Raw genomic sequence first — 17729 nt, 5'->3', positions numbered from 1 at the left:
GACATATTTCATGAAGGTAGAGTTTCAAGATTAAATTATTTTTAGGTTTAAAATCTTACCAATTGTTTGACTGCTACAGTTATTGAATAAGCTTTAAAAACAATGACTCCTTAACTGATATGAAATTATGACATTCTATGGATTTTAGTAATGTCCGGAAGGTTAACAAGCCATGAGGACACGGTGTATATATTGTATACATTATAACATGTAGGGGGCTGCAAGGGATCTCCAGAGGACAACTAGTTTATAGCCTTGTTCTGAGTGAATTGTTTGCAAAGCATATTAACAGTTACTTTAACACTTAACACGCAGTGATTGAGGAATCTGTTTCAATAGGTAATGTGTTCCATTACTCCCCTCCCTTAAAGTAGAAAGCTTTTCCTAACAGTTTTTTAAGCTTTTTCTGCAAATTAAGCTAAATACTTTAATCCTTCCTGCAGTGAACACTACCATTGGTTTTATACACATTTTAATAGACTGAGAGTTCTTCAGTGTATCATCTTCATTGTTGTAGCTTCTTAACTGCAGGAAAAAAAAACCCAAACCAACCCTGTATGATAATACGTAAGAGACAAGAAATAAAGACCAAATGTCTCTCAGCACTATGTTGTTGATCGATACTAGATTTGATTCCATTAGAGTCCTACAGATCTATTTCATTATTCGTAGTTAGTATTTTGTATAGTCTTTAAGTGTACTAGTCTACTGAATTTTGTTGATTTTTTTAAAAAAACAAGATTATCCCATGCCTACCATAGAAGTAGGCTTTCAGAAGTGTTAGCAGCTGCTCTCAAAATGGCATAAGCTGCAGTTTCACCACTTCTCTTTGTGCTTTCAATTACAGCCACAAATCAAAAAACCACGTACAGAATGAGACATTGGGGCAAACCTTTCAAGACCTTGTATGCTTTATAATCACAGTTCATCAAAAGACCATCAATAGCTACTCACCAAGCACAGATTTTCAACTGTGTAATCTAGTTGATTTGATTTAATGAGATAGGCCAGGAAACTGTCATGACAGCACTTCCAATTCCTTGCTACAAGACATCCCCACTTAAATATTTCAAAAAGTCTTTAATATAATTACCTGGGGCATTGTTTCCATGTACTTGTTCTGGAAGAGCTTTAAGGATTTTTTTTTTAATTAAAAAAAAAAAATCATCTTTGCTGTGCGAACTCTCAAACACAACTGAGATTAAACATGATAGTGATCTGTTAACTGTATTTATAGTATCATGCAAAAATGTTTTTGTGGTATTAGAATGAAGCTCTCTGGGCCAACCAACAGTAGTTTTGGGAGGCCTGGGATGTGATTGAACCACTGCACCTCCAGTTCATAAGGCTGCATCCCTAATGGGAATTCTGTGTTGGATTTTATCAGCATTTCTTCTATCGCAAAACACAGCTATGTAGGGATTTCTTCCTCCTCAGTGTTCAGAACGTTTGGACGCAGGGAGAGACTCTTGAGGAGCAAGACTGACTGGCTTGTTGATCCCAAGGAAGGTACGACCAGCACTAAAAACTGGGATAACTGAGAGATTGCGTAATATGGATGTTTTGCTCACTGTTAGTTTCACAAATGCCAGTCTTTCAATCTATGTTGAAACCAGTGAGCCAGGTGTATAAATGTACTGCTGGTTAGGGCCTATAAAATGTGATACTTAAAATTTATTAAATTACAGATTACCAAGAAGATAAACTACTTAATGATACAGATAAATTACCAAAAGGTACATTACTTGTAATTGAAATCCCATGAAAAGGAGAATCCAGAGGCTACGTTACAAAAAGCAAATACTATGTACTCTTCCAATGCTTTCTGTTCAATGAGGGATATTAACCTTCTTCTGAAAATTAAATACTGGACTAAAAAATAATGCATGTACCTTGTTAATTTGTTCCATCTTGCCCTCAGGTTAAAAGAAAAAAACCCTCCACATTTAAAACAACAGGCAATTTGTTCATTTATAACTGTGCCACAAACCGCAGTTATTTGTATTTAAATGGAGGCAATTTTAAACATGCATTATGAATGAGAAAACTTACTGAAGAGGTGCTTAATACTTGAAGTATTTATTCCAGTAAACGCCACTGCAATGAATAATAATGTAAAAGTGTATTATACTGATTATCAAAAGCAAGGTCAAAGAACCCATTATTCACATCAAACCTCAGAACTTGCATCCTAACATAGTTCACTTACACTGTGATTAGTTTTACTGAGCTGTTTATGAAAAAAGGAGAAAAATTAAGTCACTAGCCCTATAACCCAACATTGTGATTTTGTATAAGTAAGAATAGGCTTCTCACACCAGCAGCAGAAATATTGGTAGTGGTAAAATTAATTTGTACTGGCACAGCTAAGACAGATCTCCTTGAAAATCTGTGCGCTCTCATGTTCACTTTCTGTACCTTTTCAGTCATGAAAGGTATGAAATTTTTTTAACATGTAGTGTAAATTATAAACCTTATGAATTATATATTATATTGTTAAATTATAATATATTTAAATATATGAGTCTTATCAGTTATAAAATATAAATAATGTAGATGTTAATTTCTGTAAATTTATGAGAAAGTGCACTTTTAATTTTTTTTTTTATTGTTTTAGTATCTGCAACTTCTAGATATTGGTGGAACAGTTAACTGGACTCATTTTGGTGATACCACACAGCATTTATCTCTCTGGCAGGTGATTTTCAGCAGTTGTAAACCATGTACTGCCAGTAAATGCAACAACGTTGAAACCGCAACTTAATAGTTGCATTTACTTTACTAAGTTACTTTTTAAGACGCCAGCCACCCTATCTTCTTTTTTAGTTTTGGCACCTTGATGGAATCTTCTTCAACTCTTTTTGAAATATCAATTCCAAGGGGAGCTCTAGAAAACAATAAAATTATGTATTTGTTAAAAATAAACAACGTTACTGCCATATCACATAATGTGCAGATTCACAGACCTTTTTTTTTACAAGGAGCGTGGGAATCTCAGTATTTTTGCAGATTCCTTGCACTGTAAGGCCATATGACCATAAGATGGTCCATCTGAAGCCACATCTAGAAACATCTTTACACTGAGGAAATGTTCATGTTTGTAGCCATTCTAAACTTAGGAAAGACAGCTGTGATTTCAGAGCCATCGTTTGGGGACATTAGATTCTGATTTTAGCTGAGAATTCATTTTGCATTTCTGAGGAATGCACTAGAGACTCACAGGTATCTCTCTCTGTGTTCATCTTCAGGAATGTATAGTCTACAGCAAATAAAACTTAGTATTTTATTCACTGACATGCAAGTTATTCTTGAAGAAGAGTATTTTATCATTTTTCATGTGCAAATTGTAAAACTATTTTTTTTTCCCCAAAGACCTTCCAAGTCTCTTTTCCTGGAAATGGAAAGGGGAAAAGAATTTCAATTTGAAGACCAGCTGGTACTTCTGAAATACTGGAATTTTGTTTGGCCTTAAGCATAAGATTACTTAGATACATAGAACAAGTCTTACTTAACAAACAAGTCATGAAAAAAAATCAGTATTATCAGATGTTGTGTGTTACATTATTTTAAGTATTACGAATACACAGTCTGACTTGGAGCATTTTGATCCATATCTGGGGTGACGGGGGGATGTGTGGGGGAGTGTATTACAGCTTAGCTTGCTACATTGTAACAGTGTGTTTTGACCTGTTACAGCGTAGGGTAAGTTCAGTTTCTGAGCCAAAACAAACATCCATGCCAGACAGTCATTTGCATTTCACAACTCCATTGAAAAGGAAGCGCTGGTAACTTTCAAAGCTTACATGCACCACAAAGACACTCCTCGTCAGCTTCCACTCTTTTTAGTCTACCCCTCCTTCACTTCCATTGACCCTAGTGCCTAGGTGAACAGAAAAAAAAGACTGATAAAGAATTCAGTCACTTACTTTGGCTCATAGCGGATGCCATCAGTACAATGGAGAACACCAAGTCCTGCACGTAACCTTTCAATGCCATTCCTAAGCAAGACAGCGATTATGTAAAAACATGTCACAGCTCTCTGAATATGTGTGCATGGGTCAGTCACTGTAAATGGAAGTTCTTGACTCTGATGTCAACTTTTAAAGGACATTCTAGAAACACATGCAAAGAGAAACAACTCTTACCACGCAATCATCACACCGTTATCGGTGCACAGTCTTGGAGGAGGACACAGGAAAGCAAAATCATTTGTATCTGCCAAAGTCTGTAGACCTTTTCGGATGTACTGATTACTTGCAACGCCTCCTGATACAACCTGACAGCAGTTTTAAAAAGAAGAAAAGGCATTAACTCAAAAGTACCGATGCATCACACTCCACTAATATCCTATTTAAAAAAAGGTTATCAGATGAAGTTCTGAAGACAGCAATAAATAACACATTTGAAGATTAATACATATCTTTGAAGATGAAAACATAGTAGAAAACAATACAAGTGAGCTTATTATGCTAAAAGGGATTCCTGAATAAAAGCATGTTATAACTAGAACAGCTGCCAAGTATTGGGGAGCACTAGGTCAAATTATGTGGCCTAAATTCTTACAGAAGGCCAAATTAAATGGTAAGAAAATATGTTTCTAGCTTAAAACCAAACTATGAAAGACTTCATTGTAAATATTTATATGACTATTACTTTAATCCTGGCGTTTTAACGATGTTATACATACTGGCACCTTCCTTGCCCATCAAGGGAGAAAGTACAATGCACCTGCATCTTCAAATGATTTTATACAGTCAAATATAAAAAAAGAGGGAAAAAAAGTATACCTACCAAAGTTGCATTGTTTGATGATAATATGCTATTTTTTATGCAGAACAGCATGGCTCGGTACGTCCGCTGGATAATATGAACTGCCACTGCATGCTGTACGGCAGCAGCAATATCCTTAACACAGGACAGGATCTCACCTTCTTGAATACCTATAAAAATGTAAGATCAAATGGGTTTTCCTGACTATAGGTCAGCAAAACCATGGTTTATATCCTACTTCATTTAAAAATACCTTCTTCTTTTTCTTTTTGTATAATGGCTTTATTGACAAGGCTCTGAAGTCCAGAGAAAGAAAAGTCACAGTTACGGTAATGTTGCAGGGGAGGTCTGAACTTGTGCTGTTGCTGGTTCCCAGTTTGAGCTAAGTGCTCTATCGCCTTCCCCCCAGCCATGCCGTGGCACTCTGGGTGCTTTCTTAAAGACAGTCTTCGTGCTACCTACAGAGGGAATAAACAACAGACTCAGAGCAGAGAGCTAAATGAATTCCTCCTGTAACTGCACCACTGCGCTGCAGGCCATGCAGTAAAACTACACACCACAACATCCAATCCAAAGTGAAATGATGAACAAGGCACAATAAAGGCAAGACATACACCAGCTGGGCCTTTTTTTTTCCTGGAGCAATTAGAAATGCAATTCTAGAATTGCATATACATTTGGGTAAACATGTAATTGTATATATATATATATATATATATAACTGAATATGAATAAGATTTGGGGAAACATGAGGATCAATGAATTTTGCAGGAAACTAATTCCCCAATTTTTAATGCTATAGGAAACACACACGGACTGCCATACTGTATTACTAGATAAACAGGAACAAAATTGGTTTCCTCTTTCAACGATCCCCTTTCTGACTCCACTCGCTCCCCCACTTTTCTTAATTCATACACACAAATACTGTTTACAAACTCTGCTCGTGTTTGAGAACGAAGCTGTAAGTGACTGATTTTACAGATTGCACTCAGTGACCTAGAAAGCTGAGTGCCTCTGAAAACTAAACCAGGCCTTTCAAACTGTACAAGAAAACTAGTATGGAATGGTTTAATATGTATTGTTTTAAACCTGACAGCATCCTTTAAAATATCACTATTAATCTTCTCAGATTCATACAGCTCATTTGTATAACAGGTGTCGATTACACTTCCAGTTTTGGTGATGTTGTCCATTTGCTAAAAATGTAATTAGTTTACATATGTTACAACTGATGCTATGCCTAGATTTTTAACAGCCTCCTGTGAAATACCATAGATTTAAGACAAAATAGGAAAAAGAAAGTTAAATAAAGCTCACATTGCCCTGTACTACCATCCCTGCCCTGACGAGAGCACTACCCTCATGTAGTGTAACTCCAATAAACCCAAGAAAAAACTAGATTGACTTAATGTAAGGAAATACCACCTTATCCAGCATGTCACCCGGGGCTATATCTATGGACTGTCCAAGCAGAAGGAAATCGGAAACTCCTTGTGCTACTGCCAAGATACAGTGGCCTCCAGAGAGTAAAAGAACCAAGAAGGGAAATTCCACGTGGTGTGTCAGTCTGACGGTCAGTGCGTGAGCCTCCATGTGATGAATGGGTATGAACGGCTTCTGGTACTTGTTCACCAGGTTCAGGCTGTACTGCAGCCCCACTTCCAGGCTTAGCGCAAGTCCCGGCTTTACTGTAGTTGCAATAGCTGCGAGTTCAGGTACAGAAACTCCACTGACACCAAGCGCCTCTGTTATTACTCGCTCAATGTTTTCTCTGTGAAGCTGCTGCGCCACCACAGGAATTATTCCACCTGCTCTAGTGAAAACAAAGCATTACCATACATTTGTACTTTGTAACAGAGAGGACGGTGTAAAAACAGTTTTCAAACACCTCTTAACTTTGCCTTGTCCTGCCCGTTTCCTTAGTACATTCTCACATTGTTTAGTGTAAAGGGCATCAATGCACTGAAGAGAGCATAATCATCACCGGGAAGTCAGAAAAGGATGTAACTTGCCCTTTTTTGGCACACATACCTCTTAAATGTATCTCAACACTGTTCCAAAATGTCTGTAACTTAAAATACACAACGCCTCGTCAGCTCATATAGTGGGAGCAACAGTGAGATCACTATTCAGCCACCAATGCCTGTGTTTGATTACTTTTCCTTTAAAACCAGTCAAGACATTTGGTGGTTTTAACAGTAATAATGATTTAATCTATAATTCAAGCTAGATAAGTAATCTGGCTCTTTTTGAAAGAAAATACTGGAGGAAACCTGTTAAATGCACAGTATTTCTTTCCTCACCCTTGGTAATACCTCAAGCAGCATGTGTCGTAGCCTGAGGGGCAGCTCTTTACACCTACCCACTTCCCTAGTTTTCTGGAGAAGACTTTTATATGGATGACATTACAAGTAAGAATAAAAACAAAACCGTTACTAAGGCGAGAGCCCCTGGAGAAGTCCATTCTTACTGTACATGGACTTCCTTCTGACAGTGCAGCGCTTCTCCCAGCACGCTGCCGGCATCATCCACCACAGCAGCGCCGGTGTCATCGCAGCTCGTCTCTATTCCCAGAACTAGTCTCCGAAAACGCTGTTTTCCAGAGAGAACAGAGCTGCTTCTCAGCCATGCCGCCCGGCCGTCTCGAACTGATTTCAAAAGGCTTTTGGCAACGCTGTTCATGGTTAAAAATCTCTCTGGAAAAGAACTGTACAGTTTGCTATTACTGGAGGGGAATCAAGCCTGATTTTCTGAAGGGGTGGCATTACTTTTACAGTTATCAATGACCAGGCGTCATATTTAAGGCCCCAAGGAGAGAAAAATAATGTAGGAGTTTGGAGCTGATGTCTTTCTTTTACCTTAGTCATGCTTCAAGATCGTTCTTCACCTAGCCGGAGCTGCTCGCAGTCGTGAGAGGGGGCCACAAGCCACAGAAGCGCGGTGCAGGCCAGACCCTCGCTCCTACCCCCGGCTGCCGGAGGATCACCCCCTCTGCTGCTCCTGCCACCCCCCCAAAGCCTCCCAGCACCTGTTAAAGCCCCCTGGAATCCCTCCAAGGCCCCCTGGCACCCCCCCCAAACCTCCTGCCACCCCCCAAGTAAGGCCTCTCAGCACCTCCTAAAGCCCCCTGGCACCCCCCAAAGCCCCCTGCCTGCCCCCTAAAGCCTCCTGCCACCCCCCAAGGCCCCCTGCCACCCGCTAAAGCCACCTGCCACCCCCGAGGCCCCGGCCGCCCCCGGCCCCCCGGCCCCCCGGCCCGGCCCGCCGGCATTGGGCTCAGGCGGAAGGCCCGCCCCGGCCCCGCCTCCGCGTCCCGGCTGCCCCACCGGGCGCAGCCGCTATCGGCACCGCACCTTCGTGTCGCGATTTGTCGCCGGCAGCCGCCCCTCGCCCTCCCCGGCGCCGTGCCCTACGGCCCTGCCCGCTCGGACACACCGCTGGGGTCGCACAGGGCCGCCACGGCCTGGCGGGGGTCACCACTGTGCAATTAATTAGCACTTCCTGTATAAATAACAGCAGGAATTAATTACTTCCTCTCGCCAAAAAAAAAATAAATAAAATTCATAACTCAATACCTTTTTTTAACAGCATCTTTATCGATAAAGTAAATAGCCACAACATCAACTTAGCAAGAAAAGAAGTATGTCACCGTGGGCTTTTATTTTGTTGTTTTTATTATTATTATTATTTTTATTATTCATTTTTTCCTGCTCACTGGCTGTCACTGCAACCAAAATGCAAACCAAGTCTTAAACGGTGGCTTCTGTTAAATCTGAACCGGTTTTGGCTGGCAGACATATGGTAAACCTCAAAATTAATCTTTTTTTCCAAGAACTCAGTGCTCAGAGCTATAGATGTACCTCCCTCTAGTTCCAGAGTCGATCATATACAAGATTACTCTGTATTACACAGCACCCCTAAACCACAGCATTCCTCCACATTTCCAAGACATGCAAATTATCTATACCTTTTTTCTGCAAAAGCATACAGTTAGTCCATGTGATGTGCCTACTCACCTATGTCTAGTTCATCTTCTATTCTAATTTACGACCTACACAGTTTCTCTTACGTGTTCTGACAGTGTTGCTCTATAACAGAGCTGCTTCTACGACAGCAGCAACCCTTTCCCCCACCATTACAAGACTCTTAACTACTGAAAAACAACCCATCGGTCAAGTATCAGAGGAAACAGTCAAAAATCCACACCTTAAAAGAAATCTCAGTTCTTCAGAATGTCACATCTACATACAGAAAAGTCAGTATCCTGGTAAGCAAAATGAAATAAACACAACAGCAGCGACTTGTAAAAGCGTACATAAACTGAGCTATCAAGTTGATGTAGAAATCCCCTGAGCTGGCAGTTAAGGACTTTCTTCGGTCTTTGTGACAAAATAAAAAAAAAAAAAATAAATCACAAGAACAGGTAAGGCATGAAGCATACCTTCAGTTTATGCTACCTGTCACAGTATTTACCGTGAGACAAACTTTTACAATGCAATAACAAGCACAACCACCTACAATCCATACAGCAGAAACTAGCTACTTAATCTAAGACGGCGGCCTCGCCAGCCCTTGGCATCCAGGATCCTGGATTTATACGTAAAGTTATTGTTTGCGTTACTGTTGACTGGGTATTTGTGAAACGCTGCTCTCCATCTCAGCTGTTTGCACCTGCCTTGCAAGTCACTTGCGTCAGCCAGGCACAGACACAGTCTTCGTGGGGATTACACTTTAGAGCTGGGCCTGCCCAGTTGTTCATGGAAATCTTTCTTCTAGAGGTTTCCAATTCACATTTAAGTATTTGAAGGCATCTTCTTATAAACCCAGCTTCCATCCCAGACAATGCTGCAGGAAGCAGGAGCTGTATCTCAGGTGTAAAAGCATCTCTCATTGAATACGATTAGATACACGGCACAGCAGACTACTCTCTTCCTTCTCCTGGGGAGCAGCAGTAGCCACATCAGGGGTGCTCTGTGCCAGACCTTCTGCTCAATATTTATTGATGCCAAAGATTCGAACGCCATGCAACTGTGGCAGCTTGGGGATAAGCACGGTCAGAAGAGAGGTTGTGTTGAGGATAAAGTGTGTTGGATCATACTTTGTGTAGAAACTTGCCAGAAAGTACCTGCAAGGCAAAAAGGGAGCAAGCTGAGCTGATGACACCCTTGTCTAAAAAAGAAACAAAGAAAGCATAGCTGAAAAAAGTGCTTTAGTCATCAGTGATATTTTACTGGTTAACAACCCATCTATTCCTGTATTAAATATCTCACCTGAGGTTCTAGAACATCTACAGCAAAATCATGGACCAATTCTCTTCTTCCAGTACTTCTCAACGTGCTAAAAAGCAACTCACAGCTAGTATTCTCCTCCAGCACTCCTCCCCGCCCCTCAGGTTGGATTCTCTGACTTCTGCAGCTACAAGCCTGAATTATGATACAGGTTCTAAACAGTGTAAGATCTGTTACCAAAATACTTGCAGTTCTGCTATCCTAGCAAGCTCAGTGACTAAGCATTTGAATTTTTTTGTGCAAAAATCATTTATGCTGAGCACATCTGTGACTGGCGCGATTTTAAAGTGCTTCCCATCTGACAGATGTTTCCAGCCCATTTTTCTTTTAAGCTAGTCCACAACCTGTTCAGCTGCAAAATAAGGAAACGTGCCTCAGAAAATCCAATTCACTACAAACTTCTTTACACTTTGAGCCGATAATTTCATCCTGTTCTTTGCAAACACCAGTCACAGAAATGAGGCTATTGCATTGTTGGTTTGGGGTTTTTTCCCCAGCAAAACGGAGATGTTTTTTCAACTACTTATGCAATATTAGCGCACAAAGAGAACTGTAGCCAAATGTTACGAATCCAAAATTCTCACTGGAAAGCAAGAAGGTATCTTTGAAGACAGAGGACTGTTTTTGAGCATTATATGTATTTTTTCAGTTTCTATCCTCTGCGCACCAACTTTCTGAACACGATGCAGGATCCTCCCTCCCCCCACCATGCAAGTGGACACTTCCTTAGGGAAGAACAGAAAGACTTTCCAGAGCTGGCTATTAAATGCATATCTGATTTCCTTTAGTTACACAACCATACTTTTGTCAACAGAGACAGGTGGTGTAGAATTTCTCATCTATTTGCATAACTAGTGTAAAGAGAAGGCAATCTGTGCAAAGCAAGTGACACGCAAAATCCTGGACCCCCTTCAGTAAGGACTGCCACGCCCCTCCTAACTCACAAGCCGCAATTGTTTAATAAATGCTGCCACGACCGCAAGGCAATTAGTGTAGCTTGTCAATATTTTTGACTTCCCAGTCTCTTGAAGAACTTCAAGAGTTAACAGTTCACAACATTTCTAATCTTTAAAACCTGCCCCATTAATAACTGTTTACGAACTTTGACTTCAGCATGTGAACCAGTGTCAAAAGCTGCAGGAGGGAAGACTGTTGATTATATAGCCTGTAAATATGTACTCCCTACCTCTGTGATGTAAGACCAAACAAGCAAAAAAAAAGAGACAAAATACTTTCAGAATGTAAATTACAACCCGTTTTGTTGCAGCTTTTGAAATAATGGGTTTATGACTCACTCAATCCAAAATACAGTTTCAAACTCACAGAATTATAGGAGAGATTGTGAAGAATTTTCTTGAAGACGTAAATTGTACTCCATAATCCAGTTGTTCCCAGTGTGTTAGTAGCCTAGCTTTCCCCTGATCAGGTGTTTCAAAAGGGGTTCCCTTTACTGCATGCAAAAACACATACATTCCCTGGGGAAAATAAAAAGTGAATACAGTGGTACTTTTAGCTGTACTTTTTTTTATAATTGTCACATTTTTCAATGCATTGTAAAGAGGGAGTAAATGAATTCTCACCCAGAATTGCTGCTAGCCTGTAATGACAAAGTATCGAAGAGGAAAGAAGAGACAAGAAGTGATTTGCCTGGGATTGTGCTGTCAGTGGCACAGTCAGAATTAAAGCCAAAGTCTATGTGACATCAGGCCACTGCCTTGTCTTCTACATTACGTGGCAAAAATGTGTGAAATCAACAGAATTTTATCAAGCGCTGTAACAAGTTTAGGGCTGCAGATTTGTATTACCACTTTCCTAACACAGTGTTAATTGAGTTATGAGATAGAGTCTGAGCAAAGCAAAAATCTGTCTACGGATCCTGGCAATATTACAAGAACTTCTGAAAGCTTTCTCAGCTCCCCACCAGCTTCATATACTCAGAAGCTGACGATCAGCAATCTGTTGAATACCATCAGTCCATCTCTTCACTGCTCCTCCTTAACCACACTGGACTTTATCTGTGATTTTTTCTGTTTGATGGGAGCATGCCATGTCTGGTCTGTTCCAAAAGATAAATTTGGACCCACTGATTTCACATAGGGCAGTCTGCCCTCTTCCAGTTTTAATAAACATTTGTTTTCTATCAAAGAGCACGCCAACACCAAGCAAGTGTCTCTATCATAAAATATCAAAGACATCCTTTTCTTTCTTTCAGGCTCTCTCTCATGCACATACAGAAATTGTTATAGAAAGCTTTAAATAGAAAAATCACATTTCTTCCGAATTCTTGTAAAAGAGGTGAAATTTCCGCAAGTCCCTTTATCTCTTCTTCCACTTCTTCTTGGAATATCCCCCTAACCAGAGGCCTATTAACCTAAGAGAATGAATTTGCTTGCCTAGTTCTTTGATTTGTGATGTTTGCATCATTTCAGTTTTAATAACTTAACCAAAAAGGCACTTTTGGGACAGATCCAATGTTTCCTACATATTCTATTTCACACTGTGATCTGCAGAAAGGACCACCAAAAATGCTTTCAAGGTCAGCTAAGAGTTTTCCATTAGTGGAAATCCAAGACTTTTTTTGTTTGTCTAACCATTCAAGCATTTGTTTCCAAAAAAGTACCATTTAAATGCTAAAATACCCAAAAGAGCAGTTTATACTCATCTTCTAGTGTTTGAGTAGAAAACTAGTTGCCAGTGCATGCTCTCATCCCTGTTGTCATTATAGCTGCTTGCAATGAATTTGGTAAGGCATTTGGGAAATATTTAGTAATACTTGTCTCTGCCAACATCTTCTGAAGTCAGGCATGTCTGATGCTGTCAAAGATAACCTACAAAATGCTCTAATGACGCTTATAATCCCCCTATTAGTTTTAAATCTATCTACAAAATTAAAAAGCTTAAACAAAACAAAAATTTTTACAGGATTCAAGACAACACTATCCAGCCTCAGCCTTTAAAGTGAACTATCATTTTCCTAAATAAGGAAGAAGCTATCTTTTTGTTACGACTCCTTTGCTCTTAGTCTTAGAAAGCTGAGGTAGCAAACCTCAAGTATGAGGTAAACTGCTGGATTACGGCCCTCTCGTCTTTAAGCTTGGCAGGACCAATATACATACTTGCATTACTTTAAATGATTACACCAAAATTATAGTATCCTGGGGAGTGGAGGAACAAAGATTGTAAAGGTCTTCAGCTTCCAAATCCTTTTGCATACAGAAGTTACCGTGCAAATCGCGACCCACTCAGTGACAAATGGTTTCAGGGCTTGGGTCAAGGTAGTCCAGTCGTTCTCACTGCTTTCAAGTAAGATCTTTCGTATGTCATGTCTAGTGACAAAGTTGTATGCTGAAGTAATTCTGAGCTAAAATCTATCTAGCTTGACCAGAAATCAAAGTGAGAAGAAAAAGAACACAAATGTCTCTGTCCAAATACACAGGCAAAGTGCTGAAATTAAACATTTTGGGATACTAACAGATCTATGTAGAAACATTAGCAGATAATATCCGAGAACTAAAAATGTAAGGTATTTTATGGATTCAACACAGCTCTCTAATAATATACAAAGCATTGTAAAAGCCTGTTTGCATCATGATTTTACGTTTGCTTAATTAAGTGCCTTTTAGAAGAATAGATAAACTATGTAAGGAGTATTTCACATCTCTTGTATTTAAACCCATAGTGATCATGTAAACAGCAAACTCATTTGTGGATAGGCCAAGCAGAGATGGTATTTTTACTAGCTGGATTTCATTATCCATACAGCCTGGCTATTTTTCTTTTCTCCTGCTACTAAAATTAACAAGTATGAAAAACTTCTAAAATTTTGTTACGAGAGAGGGTACTTACCAGGTTGTGAATGACATTTGTTAAAGTCCAGGCAACAGAGACACTAAAGAAAGGAATGCTGAGCAAGACAATGTGCAGCATGCCGACTCCCAGCGCATAGGTCAGCCACATTCCACGACTGTTCATCACCCGCGTGTTTGGATTTACCTCGCTGTGGGCAACTCCTACGTTCATTTTTACCCTATAAAACAGATCTGTTTGAAGACTGAGAGTACTGTTACAGGGAACTACTTAACACATTCAATTTTTTAATTTGGGAAAAGCCTGTTGTAAGTAAGCAGGTCTGGAAGGAACACACTGCATTAGCCAAGACATACCTCAAGATCGTCAAAGCATGGCTTACAGAGAAGTCAGTACACGGTGGCTGTGGGGAACTGTTTGTTTAAAAAAAGCCCAAATAATTGAAACCTACAAGCTTGCTACGGAAGGGACATTTGAAAACACAAACCATCAAGCTATGCTGTTAGAAGCTGAAGTTGCAAACTTGTAAGAAACCAAATCCTTCTCTCCAACCACAACAGTATCCACAGTTCTTTACCACTTCCCATATCAGACAATTTTCCTCCTGTTTCTGGCTCACGTAATGGCTAGTAAAGAATTCTGCATATACCAACTGCCCAGCCACCTACCACTAGAAAGAACGAACAAGGACTAAATTATAGAATCACAGAACAGAATCATTGAATCATTTAGGTCGGAAAAGACCTTTACAATCGAGTCTGACCGTTAACCTAACACTACCAGGTCCACCACTAAACCTTGTCCCTAAGTGCCACATCCACACCATCTTTTAAATACCTCCAGGGATGGTGAGTCAACCACTTCCCTATGCCTGCTTTGCTTGCGGCAGGGCGCAGATTTCGGGCTTCCCTCCTGTCCCCGTCTGTCAGTTTTCAGACAGAAATTTCCATCTTTCAAACCTGGCTGAAATTAGCGAATAGGTTGAAAAGCGTTAAGTGACAGACATACACGGAGAGACACGGAAGGATTTCACATCCCTGCGTTCCTCAGGAGATAGACGGAACTTACTGGAGGTGACACTCTCGTCCTGTTGTACTAGAATTTGTAACGATGGTTATAAAAGAACATATCTTTGCATACTTCATACTCACATGATCTCTGAGAATATTTACGTTCATTATGGGACTGGGATGGAGACTTTTTAACTCCAGCCTGCCAAAGCACTGTTTAACCAAGCAAAACCAGCTTGCTCTTGGTAGGAAGTTTGTTTCTTATACTTGCTCAGCGCTGCAAGGCACTCTAACACCCAAATATTTTGCAATATGAACAGTAGGCTGCCGACTAGAAATAGATGCCACAAAGCTGAAACCAAAACCGCCGGTTTTAATCCATACTCGTCGCAAAGTGTTTCAAAAGGTGCGTGTGCAGGGCACACCTTACCTGGGGAGGGCGAGGCCAGCCTGCTCTGCCCCTGGGACGCAGCCCCGCTGGCGGGCGAGCACCTAGGCAGGCACACACCCCGGCATCGCCCACCGCCCCCTCCCCGGTTCCCCCCACGTTACTGCCTGGCCCGGCGGGCAGCCCCCTCGCCGCCAGGACACCACCCGCCGCCCCCCGCAGAACCCGGCCAGCCGGGCCCCGCCGCTCGCCTCAGCGCCGTGCCCGGCGCCCCGCGGCCTGCTCCCCTGCGCCGGCCCCCGGCCCCCCGCCCTCCGCCTGCCGGGCGCGGCCCCACCTTCCCGGAGCCGCAGCGGCCGCCGAGCAGCAGCAGCGCAGCGCGGGCCGCGGGTAGAGCCCGCCGGCTGCCCGGTGGGCAGGGCTGCGGCGGCGGGGAGCGGAGCGGCGGGGAGGGGCCGGGCGGCCCGCACCGCCCACGGCAGCGGCGGTGGTGGTGGCGGCGGGAGCGGGGGCGGCGCGGAGGCGCAGGTAGCGCAGCCCGGGGCCCTGCGGCTGGCGGGAGGCGGAGCGGGGCGGCTCCCCGGCGGCTGCCCACCCGCCCCGGCAAAGCGCCGCCGCGGTGGGAACTGCTGCCGCCGCGGGGCCGGGGCCGGGGCCTAGGCCCGAGCCGGGGCCTGGCGCGGCGCGGCGCCCCGGGCTTTTCTTCGTGAAAAGCGGAACAGGGAGGTGCGGACGGTTGGTGCGGTTTGGGCGAGCCCCAGGGTGACCGCCTGCGGGTTCCGCCAGCGGCTCCTCTCCCCGTGTTACCGCAGCGGCTGCGGGTGGGCCGGGGGCTCCTGGGGTGGGTGTTTGCCGGAGCGCGGCCGGGGGCTGCCCCAGGGATCCCTGAGGGGCCGGCGGGGGGGCTGGGGCGGCGGTGTTCGCAGTTTACCTGATGGCAGGGGGTTACAGCCGTCCAGAGAGCCCCCCTCGCTGAGGCGCCCGGCTCTGCAGAGGGGGTGAAGAGATTGCATCAGTGATGGTGCTCAAACACAGGGAACACTGTGCCTTCCCTCTGAGCACGGCTTATAATACATCTGGTCGGTGACCAGTTGTAGTAGTAATGTGGCTTGAGCTGGAATATGTTTTTTTTTAGCTGAAAGTGTCAGGGTTTGGGTGTGTTTCCATCGGTATGAAGCACCAGTGCGGCTGGCCTGGCCACGCTTGGGTCCGGGCAGGCCCTGCCAGGAGCCGGGGCCCTTCCAGACCGCCTGTGGCCCTCACCCCTCATGGGGAACTGGTGTTTGGGACCTGCAGCGCATCTGTTGTAAGACCCTCCCATGCCTTAGTATCCTCTGATAAAAATATCCCACTCCCGTATGGCGCTTGTGAGTAAATCACGAAGCACTTGACACGGGAGTCCGGTAGGATGTGTGAGGAGGCCCGCCTCACCGAGAGCGCGTACACCATTGGCATGGATCTGGCTTCAACAACACGCCTCTTCCCTTGCTCCTCTTGTTTGTCAGTTTTGTTTGAAACTCATTTGTCAGGGCTTTTTACCAAAACATCTGAATGCCCAGTTCCTGTTGGAATGGAAATAACAAGGGGCAACCTCTGTTCTTAGGAAAGTTTTAATGCTGCTGCTTCTTCAAAACACTGTACCTCCCCCTCCAAGTAACCATGTTTTTGCTTCATCTTTAAATAGTGGCAGTCTTTAGAAGGATATCAAGGCAGAGAAGTGTCCTGTAATTGTTGTACCAGCCTCAAATACCTTGGAGGGTAGTTGTGCTCTGGTGTGTTGGCTGCAGTCCTGCACCGTGTCCCGACTGCGTCAGGAGGAAATCTGGGTTTGTTCCATTCCTCTGCACGTGCTCATATCCCTGGGATGGGTGCTGGGCGTGTGATCTGTGTGTGCTCCAGCGGGTAGCTCGGACTGAACCGATGGGGAAACCAGGATTGCTGGGACTGTCTGCCTTTAAATGTAAATAACATTACATAACAACCTAGTAAAAGAGTGCTGCTGTGGAGAGAAGAAACCGAGTCTGAACCGTTCTTGAGGTGTAAAGAGCTGTCTAGCAATGCTCTCTCTCCCCCCATTCTCATATGCGTGAAAAACTAGGGTTGAGTTCTTTGTGTCAGGCTACAAGGATGGACAGAGATTTTTTCTGGAGCTTGGTTAGTTGTGTGTACTTGGGTACTTAAATGGGAATGCATGCAAAAATTTGCAGATCCACTTACATTCTCTTCATGGTACAGTGTGTCTATAATGCCGCAGGAACTTTATAACTCTTTGTAAGTGTTTTCAGTGATAAAAAAAAAGAAATCCATTGGCGTATAATAATGAGGCTTCTTTGTTTTCTCGTGGAAGATACAGAGACGCAGAAACAAACTAACGTGCCTGAGGGGCACACAGTAAGTCAGATCAGAAAGGCAATAATTCAAAAGTTTCTTGGTTTTCTTTTGGTTTTAATTATTGCCAGTAGA

General features: G+C 42.8%; 3 protein-coding genes across 18 annotated transcripts in view; 1 reads left to right on the top strand and 2 right to left on the bottom strand.

The window, feature by feature from the left end:
• Positions 1-1158: 1158 nt before the first annotated feature.
• On the bottom strand, positions 1159-8291 carry OSGEPL1 (O-sialoglycoprotein endopeptidase like 1). Of its 9 annotated transcripts, none has more exons than XM_055719449.1 (8): positions 8127-8291; positions 7244-7469; positions 6199-6586; positions 5024-5228; positions 4792-4940; positions 4146-4276; positions 3927-3998; positions 1159-2887 (listed from the first exon to the last, which is right to left on the bottom strand). In XM_055719449.1, exons 2-8 carry the CDS (start codon positions 7453-7455, stop codon positions 2794-2796), a joined length of 1251 nt encoding a protein of 416 aa, XP_055575424.1. In that variant the 5' UTR covers positions 7456-7469; positions 8127-8291; the 3' UTR covers positions 1159-2793. The 9 variants fall into 9 exon arrangements, with proteins under 9 accessions (XP_055575424.1, XP_005440508.1, XP_027662895.1 ...); XM_005440451.4 differs by lacking the exon at positions 8127-8291 and adding an exon at positions 7632-7840 and having other exon boundaries at positions 7244-7480; XM_027807094.2 differs by lacking the exon at positions 8127-8291 and adding an exon at positions 7632-7840.
• Positions 8292-9161: 870 nt separating this feature from the next.
• Positions 9162-15738, bottom strand: ORMDL1 (ORMDL sphingolipid biosynthesis regulator 1). Of its 5 annotated transcripts, XM_055719452.1 has the most exons (5): positions 15604-15725; positions 14706-14831; positions 13908-14088; positions 11385-11536; positions 9162-9898 (listed from the first exon to the last, which is right to left on the bottom strand). In XM_055719452.1, the coding sequence occupies exons 3-5, from the start codon at positions 14079-14081 to the stop codon at positions 9763-9765; spliced, it is 462 nt and encodes a 153-aa protein (XP_055575427.1). In that variant the 5' UTR covers positions 14082-14088; positions 14706-14831; positions 15604-15725; the 3' UTR covers positions 9162-9762. The 5 variants fall into 5 exon arrangements, with proteins under 5 accessions (XP_055575427.1, XP_055575430.1, XP_055575429.1 ...); XM_055719455.1 differs by lacking the exon at positions 14706-14831 and having other exon boundaries at positions 15604-15738; XM_055719454.1 differs by lacking the exon at positions 15604-15725 and having other exon boundaries at positions 9162-9942; positions 14706-15560.
• The window catches only part of PMS1 (PMS1 homolog 1, mismatch repair system component), a 47494-nt gene continuing 45443 nt past the window's right edge, over positions 15679-17729 (top strand). The window contains exon 1 of one of the 4 annotated variants that reach the window (XM_055719445.1): positions 15679-15794. The gene's annotated coding sequence lies outside the window, so the exon portion shown is untranslated. Of the gene's footprint in view, positions 15795-15863; positions 15993-16876; positions 17093-17729 lie in introns of those variants that run through there. The other 3 variants (XM_055719444.1, XM_027807047.2, XM_027807045.2) reach the window with 3 other exon arrangements.

Source organism: Falco cherrug, chromosome 8 (genome assembly GCF_023634085.1).
Source record: "Falco cherrug isolate bFalChe1 chromosome 8, bFalChe1.pri, whole genome shotgun sequence".
Taxonomy (NCBI): domain Eukaryota; kingdom Metazoa; phylum Chordata; class Aves; order Falconiformes; family Falconidae; genus Falco; species Falco cherrug.
This window is presented reverse-complemented; position numbering and strand designations above follow the sequence as displayed.